Source organism: Strix aluco, chromosome 2 (assembly GCF_031877795.1).
Source record: "Strix aluco isolate bStrAlu1 chromosome 2, bStrAlu1.hap1, whole genome shotgun sequence".
Taxonomy (NCBI): Eukaryota; Metazoa; Chordata; class Aves; order Strigiformes; family Strigidae; genus Strix; species Strix aluco.
This window is the reverse complement of record NC_133932.1, coordinates 7305698-7322419: the sequence shown is the minus strand read 5'-3', so window position 1 is coordinate 7322419 and position 16722 is coordinate 7305698. Positions and strand designations below refer to the sequence as shown.

The following is a 16722-nucleotide window of genomic DNA, read 5'->3' as shown; positions in this document are numbered from 1 at the left end:
ATAACCACTCAGAAAAGTTGCTGTAATCACTGCAGCATCTTGAGTCAAGAACATATTCAGAAAACCATACAAAAACATATCCATATTCAGAAACACAGCTGTTTCAGATTCACTGTTTATATTGTCTTCCCCAGATGAGGCTCCTAGTCCTACAAATTCTACCTTTTCTAACTGTAATTTCAATAATTTTGTTTTCAGAAAAGTTTTTTGTTGAAGAAAACTTTGGAAGGGTGTCAAATGTTATTCCAGTACCTGGATGGAGGACTTCCATATTACCCAGTATTGCTGGGTTCAATACAGCTGCTTTAACATTCCTGCATCACTTAAGCATCAGCTTAAAAACAAAAGAGAAAAAAGAAAAGTTGAAATAGCACAGAAGATCTTGAGGCTTTTCATTTGTCCATTTTGTTGAAAACAAGAGACAGTCTAGCTTTTTTTATTTAGAGGGAAAAGCTATTTTACTGTCCACTTCTAAACCTGAATTACAAGTTGCAAGCTGATTAATCTAGGTATTTATTGCTTGAATCTGTGTTGTAGCGAACTGCATCGTTTGCACTGTGTAGACAGCAAGAACACAACTGTGTGCAGCAGACATGACCTCCACATCCACAATAATCACTTTAGTTACATACGGGATCCTCTGCCTGTGTGTTCTCAGTAGATGTAGTTTTAGTGCAAAATACAGTTGTGGACATTTTGGGGTGTAATTTGTTGTAGGTACCAGAAACATAATGGAGAGGAGTAGTGATTCACTTCTGTAATAGATCTTGTGGATGGCAAGGAGAGTAGTAAATGCCTTTTTAATGGCATTTAATCCTTCAACTCTAATGAGCCTTGGAATACTCTGACCAGTCACAGGTCATGCACTTTTCAGAAAGCTGTGAACCCATCAGATGGTTATGTGTGGAAGTACAAAGGAGATTTCTGGAAAGAAGATAGGAATAGTGTCTCCATGGTAAAGAAGATAATTGTCTTTATTGTTATAGGACTCAGACTGTAATGAGATTCTAGCTACAAGAAAAACTGTCTAATGCTAAAGATAGTTAAGTACTGCAGTAGATTGGTGGGGATTGTGAAACTCTCTGAAAGAGGCTTAAGTAAATGTGTTGTTCCATGTAGTTTGCAAACTTTGGAAAACTAGGTCAGCTATTCTCCTTCTTACTACCAGAAGAATACCATTTATAAGTCACAAGCAACAACATATATTGGTACAAATGTGCTAAGAAAAAGCAGCAGTTGCCTCACCTATAAAATATTGATTTTTTTTTGTGAACAGCTTCTCTAACCCTCACCCTTCCTTTGATGATGTGCAATCAGAAAGCTGCTATGGAGAAGCAGCTAGAAGGTGGCTGGAGCATTCCTGTCACTTCCTATTAAAGACTGACTTGAGAGTACAGGTGCTGCCTTTACTGACCAAAAGTTTCCAACGTAGATGTATTTTCTGAGTACTCACCGACTGTACAGCAGAGCAAATAGGTACTTCTCAGAGTTAACAGGTAGACAAATATTGTTTGAGCCATAAAATATGTGCTGAATTCTCAGCTAAACATGCAACGTTATCTATGTCATGATTTTCCTATGTTTGATCTCATTATCATCGTTTACCAGTTAGGGTATTTTTGTGTGTGTATTGGAATTATATTCTTTAGCAGTTTGGTCCTGTATTGCTCAGAAGTGAATTTGAAAGAAGAAAATTCTTTCTGTTTTGAAAACAGTACTTCATTCTTTGAAGAAGATTTAGTATGTCAAACTTGCAAGTGAAACAGTATTTTAAAGTTCTCTTAATCTTCTTGTAGGCCATAGAAAAACATCTCGTCAGAAAGTCCAATGGTGGACTGACCTTCATTGGGGAGTGGAAGAATGGGCACCTTGAAAGAAAGATGGGCCATTTGACCTGTTTTGCAGGGGGAATGTTTGCCCTTGGAGCAGATGGTTCCAGAGATGATAAAGCTGGACATTATTTGCAGCTTGGAGCTGAAATTGCACACACGTGTCATGAGTCATATGACAGGACAAGTAAGATATATTGTTAATCTAGTTATTTCAGTAGTTGAAATACAGAAATTGTCGTAATTATTTTCAACATTTGTTACAGACTTACGCCTTGTCTAACATGTACTGTTCTTATACCAGCATAATTTTTTTAACATCCGTGTGTTTGTTTCTGATCTACATCACGGTGAGTAAATGTAAAACCAGACTTTATGTGGTTCCTTACTTCATGTTTATCCCTATTTTTGGATCAGACAGGTTATATGGGTGCAGGGAGGTAGGAGTGTGTGTGTGTGAATTCTTGTCCTCCCAGATATATAGGGCAGTTTTTAATTTCATATATGCTGTTCTTACAATTAGTAGAGTGAAAAATTTGTAGCTTTTACTGTTTTTAGTAATAGTACATTCTGGATAAGTACAATTAAAATAGAGAGGATGAAGATTAGTATGCAAACTGTGAGATGGCTAAAGACCTGACTAGTGAGTGAGGAGGCAATATCAGACTTCACTGTTGGGCCGAAAGTTTCTTAAGTTCAATCTTTTCAACCAGCTTTATTTTATATCTTTAATAGTGACCTTGATGCATAAAGTGTGCTGATTGCACTTACAGTGGCCATAAAGTCATAAGACACAATTAAAACGGAAGAGTCTCAGACTAGTAAACAGGAAGATCTCGAGGACTTGACTGTTAGAAATAAGAAGTTCATCAAAAAAACGCCGGAGCTCTTTCTCTAAACTGGGAGTTGAAAAATGCCAGTGCAGTCTTAGTCTGTATCAGGTGAAGAATTTTCAGCAGAAATTAGAGAATATCAGCACTCCCTTAGGAGACAGGTATAATTTGTCATCCAGAATACACTGTACAAATATGAATTTCAAGCAGAACAAATGCAGTGAAGGACCAACAGAATGATTAGAGCAACAGAGCTTTTATCTTACAGTGAGAAAATAAGAGAGGTTGGCCTGTTCAGACTAGAAAAATAATGCCAAAGGAGGGAATAAGTTTGTTGTCGTCTGAAGGGATAAACACTGAGAAGAAATAGAGTTATTTTAAGATATAAACAACACAGTTGTACCAAGAGCAAGATTTGTAAGCTCACCATGAATAAATGTGGGTTGGAAATTGGAAACGGCTTTGTGAAGCCATCGGAGAAGTGAGCTTCTGAAATAACTTCCTAGTGGAGGTAATGGTAACTAAAACTCAAGCAGTTTAAGATGAGAATTCATGTATTTATTCACAGGATTACACAGTATCGTTGTATAATTGCCTGTCATTTTAAAGAATTCAATCACATAAGTGATAGTTTTACCTGAGTAGCAACAGCATTACAAAAAGGAGAAAGAAAAAATATGAGGATGCTTAAGGGAAAAAGTAGGACATTGTAGCTGTTGTTGCGTTCTGAAAAACTGCACTTATATGTTTAATTCAACATTTAAAAATAACCAATGCTAAATTTACAGTTGTTTGTGCAGTCCTAATTTTATTCCTTCAGATGTTTATTCTGTACCCTGAATAAGTCAAAAGATTGGGGGGGATAAAACTTCTGGTTACATATTTAATGACTGTATAAGAACACACACATGCAAGAAACAGGCTGAAAGTTGTAGAGACAGCTAGAAACTTGCAGTGCCCTAGTTTTCTTTTGTTCAGTCATGCAATCTCAGGAATGTGGATTTTTTTTTTTCCTGGACTGATTTTTCAAAGAAAATAACTGTTACGTGAAAAATGTCAACTTCATTATGCTTTAACAGCAGGATTTGAGACATAATTGTACACTTTAACGACAGAACAGAAAAAAACTCTCTTTCAGAAGGCAGACAGTCATCCTGGTTCAGTGGAAACGTTTATGTTTCAGTCCGCAGAGGGGAAAGCCTGATCTCTTTCTCGTAGCCTTGGAAGAAATCTTGCCCCATTTGGTGTCCCCAGAGGAGACAGAAAGGTGCTGAGGCTGTGTGCTGAGGATAGAGAGCTCTTTTCTTCAGATAAACCAACCAGACCTCTCCTTTACTGTGTCTTTCCAGTGTTGCTCATAATAAACTGCAGTATATGCCTGGTTTTATAATATTTTGGTATAAAAATACTACTTTATGAAGCAACCTAAATTTCCATAAGGGCTGAGCATGAGGGAAAATTAAAAAAAAGCCTTTTCAAGGTCCAGTCTCAGCAAAATCGGAACAGAATTTCACAGAGTAAAAGCAGGGCATTATATTGCCAACTGTCAGCAAGCTGTTGCACATATTGCAGGTATGAAAGCCTGTTTAAAAAAAAAAAAAAAAGAATTTGATATTTCAGAAAGCTTCAGGCAAATTAAATTCTAGATTTTCTACTGTCTTTACAATGATGTTAGCATATAAATAATGGAATACCATCTACAGAAATTCTGGTTTGAAATTGTGCTTTCCATGTCTTGCATAAGTAAACAAACATGGTGACATGACAGATTATTAGGGTCCACTGGGTTTTCAGATAAATTCCACTGGAGTAACTTTGATCTGGACAGATTTTACCAGTGTGATAATAAGTAAAATGCTCTTGTCTTGCAGTGACAGTCAACATGCCTGTTTAGCATTGAGGTGATTTTCTGCCATGACATTTGTGGCTGGAGGTTCTTGATGTATTAAGATTTTTTTTTAAGTCAATAATAGTATCCTCTCAGGTCACTTTCCCCTCTGATACATTACCGTATGCCTTCAGACAAACTCAATCACCCTCTATAATGGAGAGTATTTGGGGTGGCTTCAGCCTTCTTTAACAAAACAAGACTTTACTTATTTTGTCAAGCTAATACAGCCCTTTCACTTGTTCTTGTCTGTTTGCCTCTCTTCTTCATTTACTTGCCTTTGGGACTGAAGTTAATCACAACTGATGTGAGAAGTCACCTGTTGAATTATGATTGCCCAGAGTATCATCATTTCTAAGACCATCTCTGTAGTCTCTTGGATGCATTTGCTTCTGTTGAGGTTCTCTGTTTTCTGGTCTACCCCTTGATGTCAAGCATTCTGTTGCCATCCAGTTTGTGTTCTCAGCAGTACATCTTCCTGCTGGGGCAACAGCTCCTAAACACCATGAAGTTATACCCTCCTCTCCCAGCTGACAGGGGGAGGAGCAGATTGTATTGCAGGAATCCCACACAAGCCTAGCTGGTTACAGTGCTCCCAAACATATTCTAACCCATTCCCCAACTCATATACTTCTTTTAGGTTCCCCAGACACATGATGAAAAGATGTGTTTTGCCACAAATTAGTTGGGGAGGATAGAGGACCACCCTGCAGATATAAAAGCATCCTGCATTTTCACCTCCTTACTAGTGGACAAATATCCTCTGCTGCCCATCCTTTCTTTTCGTTTTGGCAACAGCAATCTCTTTGCCTTGTAACCAGCAAAAGTTGCCATGTGGTCACAGATTTGCACGGTAATGTTGTAGACTGACTTGAATTTGTCTTAGCCTTGGTGTCACTGGAATGGGAGCTTCCAACTGACATTTTGGGTATTCCTTAGTCCCCTGGAATGTGTATCAGTGATCCTTTGCAGGTTTTTTGGATGCTCACATTGGGGCTTGCTGAAGATTTGAAGACATTTCTTAACTTGATTGAAAGTGTGGCACAAGTTAAAGCACACCATCACCTTTTGGACAGAGTGTTGCTGGCGTGACACATGCTACGTCTCCCAACATGTAAATAAGACCAACCTCAGATCCATGAAGCTACCTTAGAGAGGCCACAGCCTATTGCACCTACATGTCTTGCTGGGTCAAGCAAAGATACTCAATCTCAGCCCACATGACTCAGTTTCTTCCTCATTGCTTAACACCGTTATCATTGCTGCTGCTTTAGTCAGGATTGATCAAGACTAAGATGAAGAGTTTTTTCATGGAGGCAGATGTGGAGGAAGGATGAGACCCCATTTTGGACTTACAAGGACTGGATGTGTTCATACATAAGCTCAGTTCAGAATGCTGATGGAGGAGATCATCCCAGCTCTGCAGAGAGAAGGACTTTGTCTTTTGAATTCAAGGATGCCTTATTCTACATCTCAATGAAAACAGATAACAGAAAGTATGTCTTGTGGTAGAGACAGACACATTCCAGTTCAAAACTCAGTTCATTGACTTCTGTCTGAGGTTTTTCATAAGGTACCTGGCCATCATAGTAACCCAACTTGGGTGAAATTACCTGCTTTTGTTACCCAAGTGACTGAGTAATTAAAAGCAGGTTAATGATTCCCTTCAGGTTAGCTTGGGGCTTTTTAGCTTTGGACAGTTAAATTGAGTCGACACCCTGCTGTTTTTTGGGAGCAAGTCTTGCAGACCTACCCCCTGAGAAAATTTTGCTATTCTGTGCACGCTATTTTCTCACATTAGGCCCAAGTCTCATTGTCCAAATGTAAGGTGGTCTGTCTACATGTGACAGCCTTCTCCTATATGGGTTGTTACAAATCTTGCCTTAATCCTTCTAGATGTTGCTACTTCCTTTGTATTCCCTTTCCCACCAGATTGCATTCTGACAGCGCTTGAGTTACCCATTTCATCTCTCACGATGCTGTCTGCTCTGCAGTGCCGATTAGTAGAGAAGTCAGAAAGTCCTTGCGACCATTCCTGGTGTATTTCCATGGGCATTACGTCACAGTGACAACTGGCATCACTGTCATGTAATCAGTGAGAGGTTTTTTATGCAGGGGCACAGTCTCTGTGATAATCTGATTCACCTATCGATGTTCTCCAGGAATATCTGAGAGAAGGCCTCAGACTCCTGAGTTGGAGGCTAGAGAAGTGACTGGGGATATTCTGAGAAACTTAGGCCCTTGCCATGGCTCTGTGAAAATCCCTGTAGGTTCTGCTGAAGCTGAGGACCTACGTGGAGGATAGCACTCCATGTAGGATGACTTTGATTCACCAGCTGGAGGAAGCTGATGGTCTTTGGAAGGTGAAGGCAGAGGGTAGAGGTGTGATTCTGATCTGTTTCTGAGCAAGGGATTCGGGTTTTCAGGATCCATTGAACTTGCTGGCATGAAAATTTCCTCTCTTCAGGAAACTGTGAATGCATGTGGCACCCCTTGGAAACTCCAAGGATTCAAAAAGGCTCATTGATAGTCAAAGTCAGAAAACCTAACTGTAACTAGAATAGTCTTGTGATGTGTAATGTACACATGTCTCTGCCTTCTGCCTACTCTGTTTTTTTTCTGTACCATAACCTGTTGATAGATTATTGCTGCAGTCATTCTAAATCTCCCATCTTATGACAGGAGATTTCAGGATTTTTCTGTAGTCCAGTGTGCTCTCAATTTGGAGAGAAGATGGAGAGAACCAAAGATAGAAGGCATGCTCTGATCTGTATGCCCGTGTCCAGCACAGCACAAGGAATTGTCAGTGCTGTCAGTGGGCACTGGTAAGGCTAAAAGAAAGGCCCTTTAAGGATATTAAGCAGCTACTGCATAAGCTGCAAGTACCTGCATGGAGAAAAAAATCGTTGTAGTATAGCAAATAGAGTAGAGATAGTCAGCTCTTGCAGTGGACGAGTGCTGGTTAACTGATGGTACTCTGACATATTTGAGATATATTTATAGACATATGTGTATAGATGTGTATAAATGTATAGTATATTTACATTTGCTATTATAGTATGTGTATATATAAATAAAATATATATATAAAAATGATCAGGAAAAGGGCAGGAACAATAAGGTAAGTGTGCGGATAATAACAAAAAAAAGCTATTCAGGATAGCAAGTATGAAACAAAGCTGAAAAATTACACCTTATGAGGTCGAGCAATTGCATAATAGATTACTAACTAAATTCAGTGTAGTTAAATGTAAAGTGAGGCACCTATGAAAAAATTATTCCTAACCTCACATACAAAGTGCTGAGCTCTTAACTGACCATTACAATTCAGGAAATTGCTCTTGAGATTATGAAAATGTCAGCTCAGTAGCAGTCAGGAAAAACAAAGTGAGAAAGAGCGAAATAGAAGATGTCATATGTTACTGTATTAATCTTGTTCACACTTGCAGTGCTGTATTCAGGCTGGTCCTCTCATTTCACAAAGGATATAGTAGAATTGAAAGAGTTGCATAGAAAGGCTAGAAGGAAAACTAAAGGTGTGGAACAGTTTCCGTTCAAGGAACAACTGACTTAGATAATATTCTTCAGTGTAGAAAAGGGGCATTTTAGGTAGGATACAACAGATTTCTGAAGTCACCAGAGGACTGGAGAGAGTGGATAGGAATCAGTTTTTCAGTCTCTTCTCAAAGACAAGACCTAGAGACTATGGGATGAGTCTAGTAGGAGCCAAGCTGAAAATGGAAAAGAACAAAAAAAGTGGTTCTACACCAAAGAGGTATTAGAGATGTGGAACTCCTTAGAGAGGTTGTGTTGGATGCTTAAGGCTTGCATGGTTTTAAGGAAACTCCAGATAAGTACTTGGGAAATAAATCCATGAAGAATTACTGACCACATAAAAAAGTGTGTCTAGTTTGGGAGAAGCCTTGAGCTCAAAATAATTGGAGACTGGTAGAGAAGCTGGAAAAAGGTATCTCATATACTTGGCCTGTTCTTCCTCTTCCCCATCCTTGTCTGATTTTGACCATTGTTGAAGACATGATACTGGACCAGACAGAACTTCCATCTGGTTCAGTATGGCTGTTCTTCATTTTGGATAGGTAGAACTCTGTATCTAATCTCATTGATTTTGCTGTAAAATCTGTGATTTTTTTTTTACTGAAACTGGTGAAATGGCCCATTTTGAAAGAAGGTATCATAAATATTTCTTGATGGAGTTTTCCTTACCACATGTGTGGCTGAAGCAGAGTGTGGTGCTTTTTTCTGTTGGCACCCAGAGCCGTACTCTCTTGAAACAAAAAGATTAAGGAACTTTTTAAACATATTTTCTGCTGGGGCACACACTGGGAGGTGCTCATATTTTTCATTGTAGTATTCTAGGGTTCCCCTTTCAAACTCATGAGACCATGGTTAATTTGAGCCTCTAGCCCATAGGAATTACATGCTTAATTGCTTTGATAATTTTTAAAGCTCGAGTGCAGCTTCAAAGTTCAGCACCTTAAAAATTGTCTGCCAAAGCAAAGGGTGGGGTGCAGCTGTAGGTAAGAGTGCATTATTTGTGTCAAATTTGACGAATAATGTGTAGCTGTGTAATAAAAAAAATATGTAATTGTATCTTCATATTATAGGCAGATTTTCTACAGGTACTTCCTTTTTACATGAATAGTCTTCCAGATGCTGGCACAGGGCCATTATAGCTTCCTTTAAGGGCTGAAATAGTGAATCTCTTAGTTCAGAGATTTATTTTCAGGTGTGGCTAAGTTTTCATTGCCTAGTTGTAAACCGTTTACTTGAGGATTGCATTATGAAGCACATCAGTTACAGTGGCCTGACAGCACTTCCCTAAACCAAGAGAGTTTGCATAAAGATACAGGTTATTTGGGATGGTGGTACCTGGTTTTATTCTAAGATCTTTGCCCACTGTGCTGGGGGAGGTCAAAGGACATCAAAACCTCTGTTAACCCTTTTCTTTCTTTTCTTTTGCTTGTAAAGAACTGATGTCAGTCACTTTAATTTTATGCTATAATTGAATGTGTTAATGTGTTTATATTCTTAGCGATTCATTAGTTTTCAAGAGGATTACTGTACTCCTGTCAAGATAGGTAGTTTTCTCACAGAAACTGGATAAATTATTCATAAGAAAAATTATAGGCCTCAACAATAGGAAATATTTATGAGACTGCTTAAAGACAAGCTAGTTTATGCTTTTCTCACATGCTTGGGATATAGCAGTCTCCTATCCACCCTTCTTGCAAACAGTGGTAAGGAATAAATTTTTTCTTCTTTTTTTTTTTTCCTTTCCTCTGCAGCATTAAAGCTGGGTCCTGAAGCATTCAAATTTGATGGTGGCGTAGAGGCAGTGGCAGTGCGGCAGAATGAGAAGTATTACATCCTAAGACCAGAGGTGATTGAGACCTACTGGTATATGTGGAGATTCACCCACGATCCCAAGTACAGGCAGTGGGGCTGGGAGGCAACACAGGTAACTGTATTAATTATCTGTCAGTAATTTAATTCTGTGTATTTTCCTTTTGTAGCCGCTTAAATCTTGTGGTACTGAAACACTTCAAATGGTAATTGATTTTCATGAGTTTCTGTAAACTAGGGAACATATTGGGGTGTGTGCAATTATTCCAGTTTTGGAACTGTTGAATCAGAGGCATAGATAAGATGTGTTCAGCATTATACAGCTGGTGAGTTTCAGGCATGGAAATAGAATCCACTGGTCATCCATTCCTACTGTTATCAGTAGCCCACAGCCCCTGAGAGAGGTAATTTATGTTCAGAAGTGAAAGTGTATTATAAATAGCTTTGTTAAACATGTGTTTGCACTCAGTTTAGATTAAAAGACAAAGCTATTCTTACAGTTTCTTCTTAGTCGTCTATTAAAACACAAGTGGTAGGACAACTGTTCTCAGATGGCTTGTAGACTAGATAGCATGTACATATGTATATGTAGGTTGGTATCATGGCTTTTTCTTTTCTTAGTTGTCTGATAGGAAGGACAAAAATTGCCAGTCAGTTTAGATTTACTCAATTATAACAAAAAATTACAGCATCACAAGAAGTAGATCATAAAAGAAAGTAAGTAATGGCACATAAGGCAGAACTTAAAAATCGTTGCTAAGGTATTTTACAGATTGTTGGGTTTCTTTGTATAGCTGCTTTCTGGGGTTTAAATCTGGTTGTTGAATGTTTTAATCAAATTCCCAAGTGTAAAAAAGCTTCTGAGTCTTTCTCATTGGAAATGCTTGTACTGGTCTACAGAAGCCCAGATTAGTTGTAAGACTCTCCTGGCCTTCCTTCCTTCATCCTTTGTACGTAGATAGATAACACCTTTATCTGGTAGTCATAGATTATGGGCTATGTGAACAACTAGGCTTAATTTTCACATGACAATATAATATTCTAGTTGTAAAAGTTATCTGTAATCCCCAAAAGACTTCGCCTTTTAAATGCTTCCTAGGGTTGAACTTGTGAATTTTTTTTGGTCTCATGTTGCTCACTACTTCCACCTGCTGGTCTGTACTGGGCTCGTGCAAAACTAATTTGCTGGCCAAGTAGTTTTCTGGTTGTCTTCAAGATCTGTGGATTACTACAGCTTCTCCACTCCCCTGCTAGAGCTCCAGCAGTCTTTGGAAAGACAGCTCAAAGCCAGTTTCAGAGATGAGAATAAACATTAAAGATAACAAAACACTAATGAAATATTTTTACTACAGCCAAAGGAGATGAGGGAGGAGCAAAGGAAGAGACAAACCAAGAGTCTGGAGAAACTTTATTCTGCAGGTGAAAATCAGTTTCATTCCAGAGGCAGGAGACCCAGAAAAAATACTTGGAGGAAGAGATCTGTTGAGAAGTCTGTATTCATCAGGTGGAAGAGAGTTACAGCAAGTTCAGAGTATTTAGCTGAGCTCATCCTTATCCTTCCCTCAGCACAGTTACAGTTACGTAGGAGAGGCCAAGTATTTTAAGATTGTGCTTTAGTCTTGGTTAGGTTTTGCTCTGAAGACTGTTTGTTACAGCCAACATTATGTTATTCTGGAGAGAGGTTCCACATCTGTCACATTTGTATTCCAGAATGCATTGCCGCTCTCTCTAAAACATCAAACATCGAGTCACATCATCCCTTCTGCCCAAAATATGCATGTTTCTACTATGACAAAGGAACGGATTTAGTAACCTACTCCTTGCCAGGGTGTGTACTCCAAATGCTTGCTTACCTAACACCAGCTCCTGTCGGAAATTGTGGCTGGATGATCCACGCTGAGATTGCGTCCTTTGTGCTAGGTTAAAGAATTAACAAATGTAAATTTCTTTATGCCAGGATCTGTCTCTTAAGCACACTGCAAGCATGTCTCTGTGTTGCATTTTGTTCAGTTTCTCCATTTGCCTTCATATCTTGGTCCTCATTAATGCTTTCAAACCAAGCCCTCCCTCCCCCCCGCCTCCAATTTTCTCTGTGTGCAGGGTAGGATTTTATTTTATCCTTCTGTCAGCCTGCATCAAAATTGTGTAGATCAAGCAGCCCCTGTGCTTAACTGCCTCTGTCCTTACAGAGTGCCTTTTTTTACTTGCTTCCTCAATAAACAGTTTCTTTATCCAACATAGCCATAAAATATTTTTGAACTCTTCAAAAATGCTTTTGCATAGCCCTCCCTTCCACAATTACAGATTTTCTTACCCCACCATCATACTAACACAGAAGCTGGGGAAGCTTTTTGTTCCCCAGGGTTTTCTGTTCGCTGCATATAGATAATAAGTTCTTGTGTTTACTCATATCTACTCACTACTTTTCCTTCTTCCCTACCACACACAGCTCTGGTTGTGTTTATTCCTCCATTTATAAATAGAGAGGAATCTGGTATGACACACACAGCAGTTGGCTTGCTGCTCTTGTACAGCACTGTCTGTATTCGCTTTCTTTTGCCTTTCAACCACTGAAGCATACTTTGAAATTTGTATTACAGACTTCTCATAGTGAGTCATAGTTTCCTCATCAGAAGTCTAGTAGTTCTTCTAAGCTTTTGGGGAAACTGAGTTTTGTTTCTGAGTTCTAATGGTCTTATTTTTCTGCACTGAACCTGGTGTAACCTGGTGTTTGATGACTGAGTTCTCGGTGGTCTCCCTTGTTTACTTCTTTGAATGGATGAATACATCCCTACCCGAATGGATTTGGGTTAGTTCACCGGTATGTTAGAGGTCTGCTTCTGTCATTTTAAGAACTCTTCAGAGATGATCTAGGATACATTACAGAACCACCTGGCTTTTAGGTATACTGCGTTACTTAAGTGTCTTTAGCACTCCCAGCCCAGATCTCCCTCTCCCTTTTATCAATGGGAATTTGCATGGAAGGCTCCATTGTGTGTGTATGCAGATCTTTGTACTGTACTTCCTTTATCAGTTTCACCATTAGCAGCTTCTTTTTGCCTTTATTATCTAGATTTTTAGACAAAACTTGGACATTTTAGTGCAGATGTTGTGCTTTGACCAAGGCCTGTTTTGTCACATCTTTCCAAATCCGGTGTCTGTGGGGAAAAACCAGAACGTTGAGTCTTATATTCCCTCAGTGATCATAAATCCCAATGACAGGTTCTGATTCTCTTTCCTAATAAAAAAATGGCTGATTCTCCCTAATACTATACTTAGCACTAGAGATATCATCCATCTCAATTGTATTGGGCCAGCCAAATTGGATGATGGCATGCTGGGACGCTGGCTGAAGTATTACAGAAATATGCATGCAAGGTTAAATACAGAAAATTACTAAAATCCTTTCTAGGCTGATTATTTGAAAGCAATAAGAGCTACCACTTCACAATAGGCATGTAAAGCCAATTACTAATCTAAGCTGTGTGAATGAAGGGTTCAACTACTTGTTGGGGACTTGCGTATTTGACTAAGTAGGATTGCACCATGGAGGCTGCAGAGTTCGTTCAGAGTTTCTACTTACAATGAAAATAATATACAAGACCTCAAGTTTGAGCTAACTTCAGGCAAACTGAGGACTGACAGTAAGATGCAGTGGAAAAGACCTATAGTGCTCTCCTTAGTGAAGCAAAGTAGACGGAAAAGAGCCAAGCATAGGTTGGAGGTGAAAGAAACATGGTTCACAGTTCATGGGTTGGAAGCTGTGAGTATCACAGCTGGTGAAGAGACTGGCACAGTTTTTATGAGCACATTGTTGGCATAGTCAAGAAGAGTCCCACATGCAACCACAAAAACACCCTCAGAGGAACAGAGGGAGCTGGGGTCCAATCTAGAGGCATCTCTGATTTTATTTCCAAAGAACTTAGATCAACTCTGACCTCCCTGTATGTCATTAGCACTATTTTTGAGCAGAGACACATGTATTTGGTAAGAGTACACTATTGCATATTCTTTTGTTCTGCTCTTGATTTGTATAAAGGGAACTGGAAAATCCACTTCTTTTGGTAGTTTGTTCCATTATTTAATTACTTGTGCTATTAAAAATGTATGCTTTATTTCCCGTTTGAATTTGTCTAATTTCAGCTGTTAATCACTGGATTTTCCTGTGACTTCCTATACCATATTAAAATGTCTTTTATTCCCCCACATTTTCTTTCCAGAGAGTTTTCATAGATTGTAATAAGCTTACCACCGAGTCTGCTTAAGATGCTAAACAAATTGTACTGTCTCTCACTGGAAAGCATTTTCTCCAAATATCTGCACCCATGTCAGTTCATCATCCTTTTTAAAAAATGAATTCTAGAATTGCATATTCTAGTTTTTTACCCACAGCCCTCTGCAAAAGTAAAATTATATCCCTGCTACTGTTTACTTGCCTTGCGTGTGCATCTGCCACAATATCCTAGCAGGAACTCATACTGAATTGTCTCATGTGGCCACTGAATTCTTTGAAGTGTCTCTACTTTCCAGGCTAATCTGGTTCCGCAGTTATACAGACTTTATGTCTAGATTTAAGATTATGTGCCTGGTTATAAGAAACTCCTTTCATTTGGGGGCCAGTTACCACCAGATTACACTGTCTGCTGTTATTTACCCATGTCATTTTTGCCAGCAGCAGTTTTGCGGTGACAGAGAAAACTTCAGACCGTTCCTTGTAGATATCTGTGAGCAGCAGCTCTCTTTGGTGGTGATTTTACATTGTTAGTTCATTCTTAGAGCACTGTCAGTCAGTTTTAAATTAAGATAGTGATATTGATATGGTATAGTACTGCTTTGTCTTATCATAACATCTTACGGTACCATGTCAATTGCTTTAGAAACTTTTAAGTTTATTACACCTCTGCAGTTACCTTTATTGGTCAATTTGTAGACCTCAAAGAATAAAATCAAGCTTGTAAGCAAGATAGTTTTCTATAAAACCATGGTGATTGGTGTCAATTATCCTCTTCTATATTTTTTACATGTGTTTCCATAGTTCTTTGGAAATAACATCAAGTATGCCATCCTAAAATTATTAAGCCTGCTAATGCCTCATAATAGTAGCATTACCTTGATACCCTTCCAGTCATCTAGGACTTCCCTCTAGGGTGCATTTTACCAAGGAGACTGGTCTTCAGCTATTGAGTGAAAGAGTAGCCAGGTGGCAGATCAGATGCTTCTACACCAAGTACTTCGAGATCTGTGTGAAGGCAGAACATTGGAAATTTGAAGTACCTTTTAAGCAGCTTGTCTACAGTACTGAACTTTCAGCCAGTATCCTGGAGTTCTGTACACCTCTGAATCAAGGACAATATGTTTATCCATATTTGAATGAATAGCTGTATAGCAGTCTTTCAGAGAAATTTTTCTTCTGCAGTTATTACTACCTGCAGTGTCTAGATCTCTGACCAGCTAGGATAAATCCTCTGCCTATCCTGAACTCCTGAACAGAGTCTGTCTCCTCAAGGAGAAACTTCTGAAGATACAAGACTACTTGGTAATTGTAAGGAAACAAAAAATCAATATAAATCATGCATTTTCTTTCTTCGTGCTTCTAGGCCTACTGATTTCACCAGTGTTGCACTTAATTATCCAAGCATGAGACCTCTACAGCATAGAGCAGGCTCTCAGTGCTGTCTATTGTCTGCAGTTTCCAGAACAAACGAATTGAAGTAGACACTGTCCTAACAGTGGTACCGTTTGTTCCTTCTTTTCATTTTGCCACAATCACTAGCAAGTTTCTCCTGTCTGAGCTGTACCACACAGTGTCAGGGTTGCTGAATCATTGACCAATGGAACACCTGCAAGGTCAGACTCTGCATGCTAGAAATTCTGGCAGGTTTTTAACCATTGGACCTTCACCCCCATCTTGCCACACTCCAGAGCAGAGACAAGGTTGTGTTCTGCAGGGTTACAAAAAAGGGGATAGTGGCAGGAGGAGGCACTTAATTTCCTGCTTAGAAAGCAAAAGTGCTTTGGCTCTTGTTTATTCGAGTAACACTTGCCTAGCAGCTATAGGACTTGTGAGGAGGAACATGCAAATGGCTCCATAAACAGCATGTGCGTTATTTCTTCAGAAGTTGGCCAAGCGATTAATTTTTTCCTTTTCCTTTTTTTTTATTTGGCTGCCATGTGATAGGTAGCATCACACGTGGTGTGCAAGAGCATGCAAAGAGATTGTCATGCGTGTGATGCTGTTGGATGTGTCGCATACACCTTTCTTTCCAGATTGTAGAGAAAACCTGGTCAACCCAAATTCCAACATAGAAATAGTCTCAGTGTAGCCCTAGCCTGCACCAGTAACCAGATCTGAAAAGAATTCATCCAGACACTTTCCTTTTAGGCTCAAGTCCCCCCAAAAAAGGGAGAGTTTCCATTTGAACTTGGAGAAGGCTCAGCTTGAGATAGGGAGTTACAGCGAGAATTAGATTTTGCCAAGAAAGATTTCTATTTTCACCTTTCTCGGCATAAGCTCAGGCTCTAGAGCTACAGCCATTCCAGTAACATCCTTTTATCAGTCTCTCCTCTTGCTGCTTTGAAAATCTTGGTCTTCAGAAATTTGAAAGCACTTTGAACAGGCTGGATTATTCTTTGGTCCATGAAAACCTCACATTTCCACAGGGTAAGAGTGTATGCTAGAAGGAGGTTAGCTGTAGTACCTGATGTGCTGTAACTTACTGTCCTTGGTACCTTTTCACTTTTGCTCCTGATTTCAGTGATGGCATCTGCCAGCATTCTTCATGCACGTGTCCAGTGGAAAATTCTCCTT

General features: G+C 39.2%; 1 protein-coding gene across 2 annotated transcripts in view; it reads left to right on the top strand.

Moving 5' to 3' along the window:
- The window catches only part of MAN1A2 (mannosidase alpha class 1A member 2), a 149021-nt gene that overhangs the window by 122189 nt on the left and 10110 nt on the right, over nucleotides 1-16722 (top strand). For both annotated transcript variants that reach the window (XM_074809496.1, XM_074809502.1), the window contains exons 10-11: nucleotides 1797-2016; nucleotides 9857-10029. In XM_074809496.1, coding sequence (XP_074665597.1) covers nucleotides 1797-2016; nucleotides 9857-10029 — 393 coding nt within the window. The remainder of the gene's footprint in view (nucleotides 1-1796; nucleotides 2017-9856; nucleotides 10030-16722) is intronic.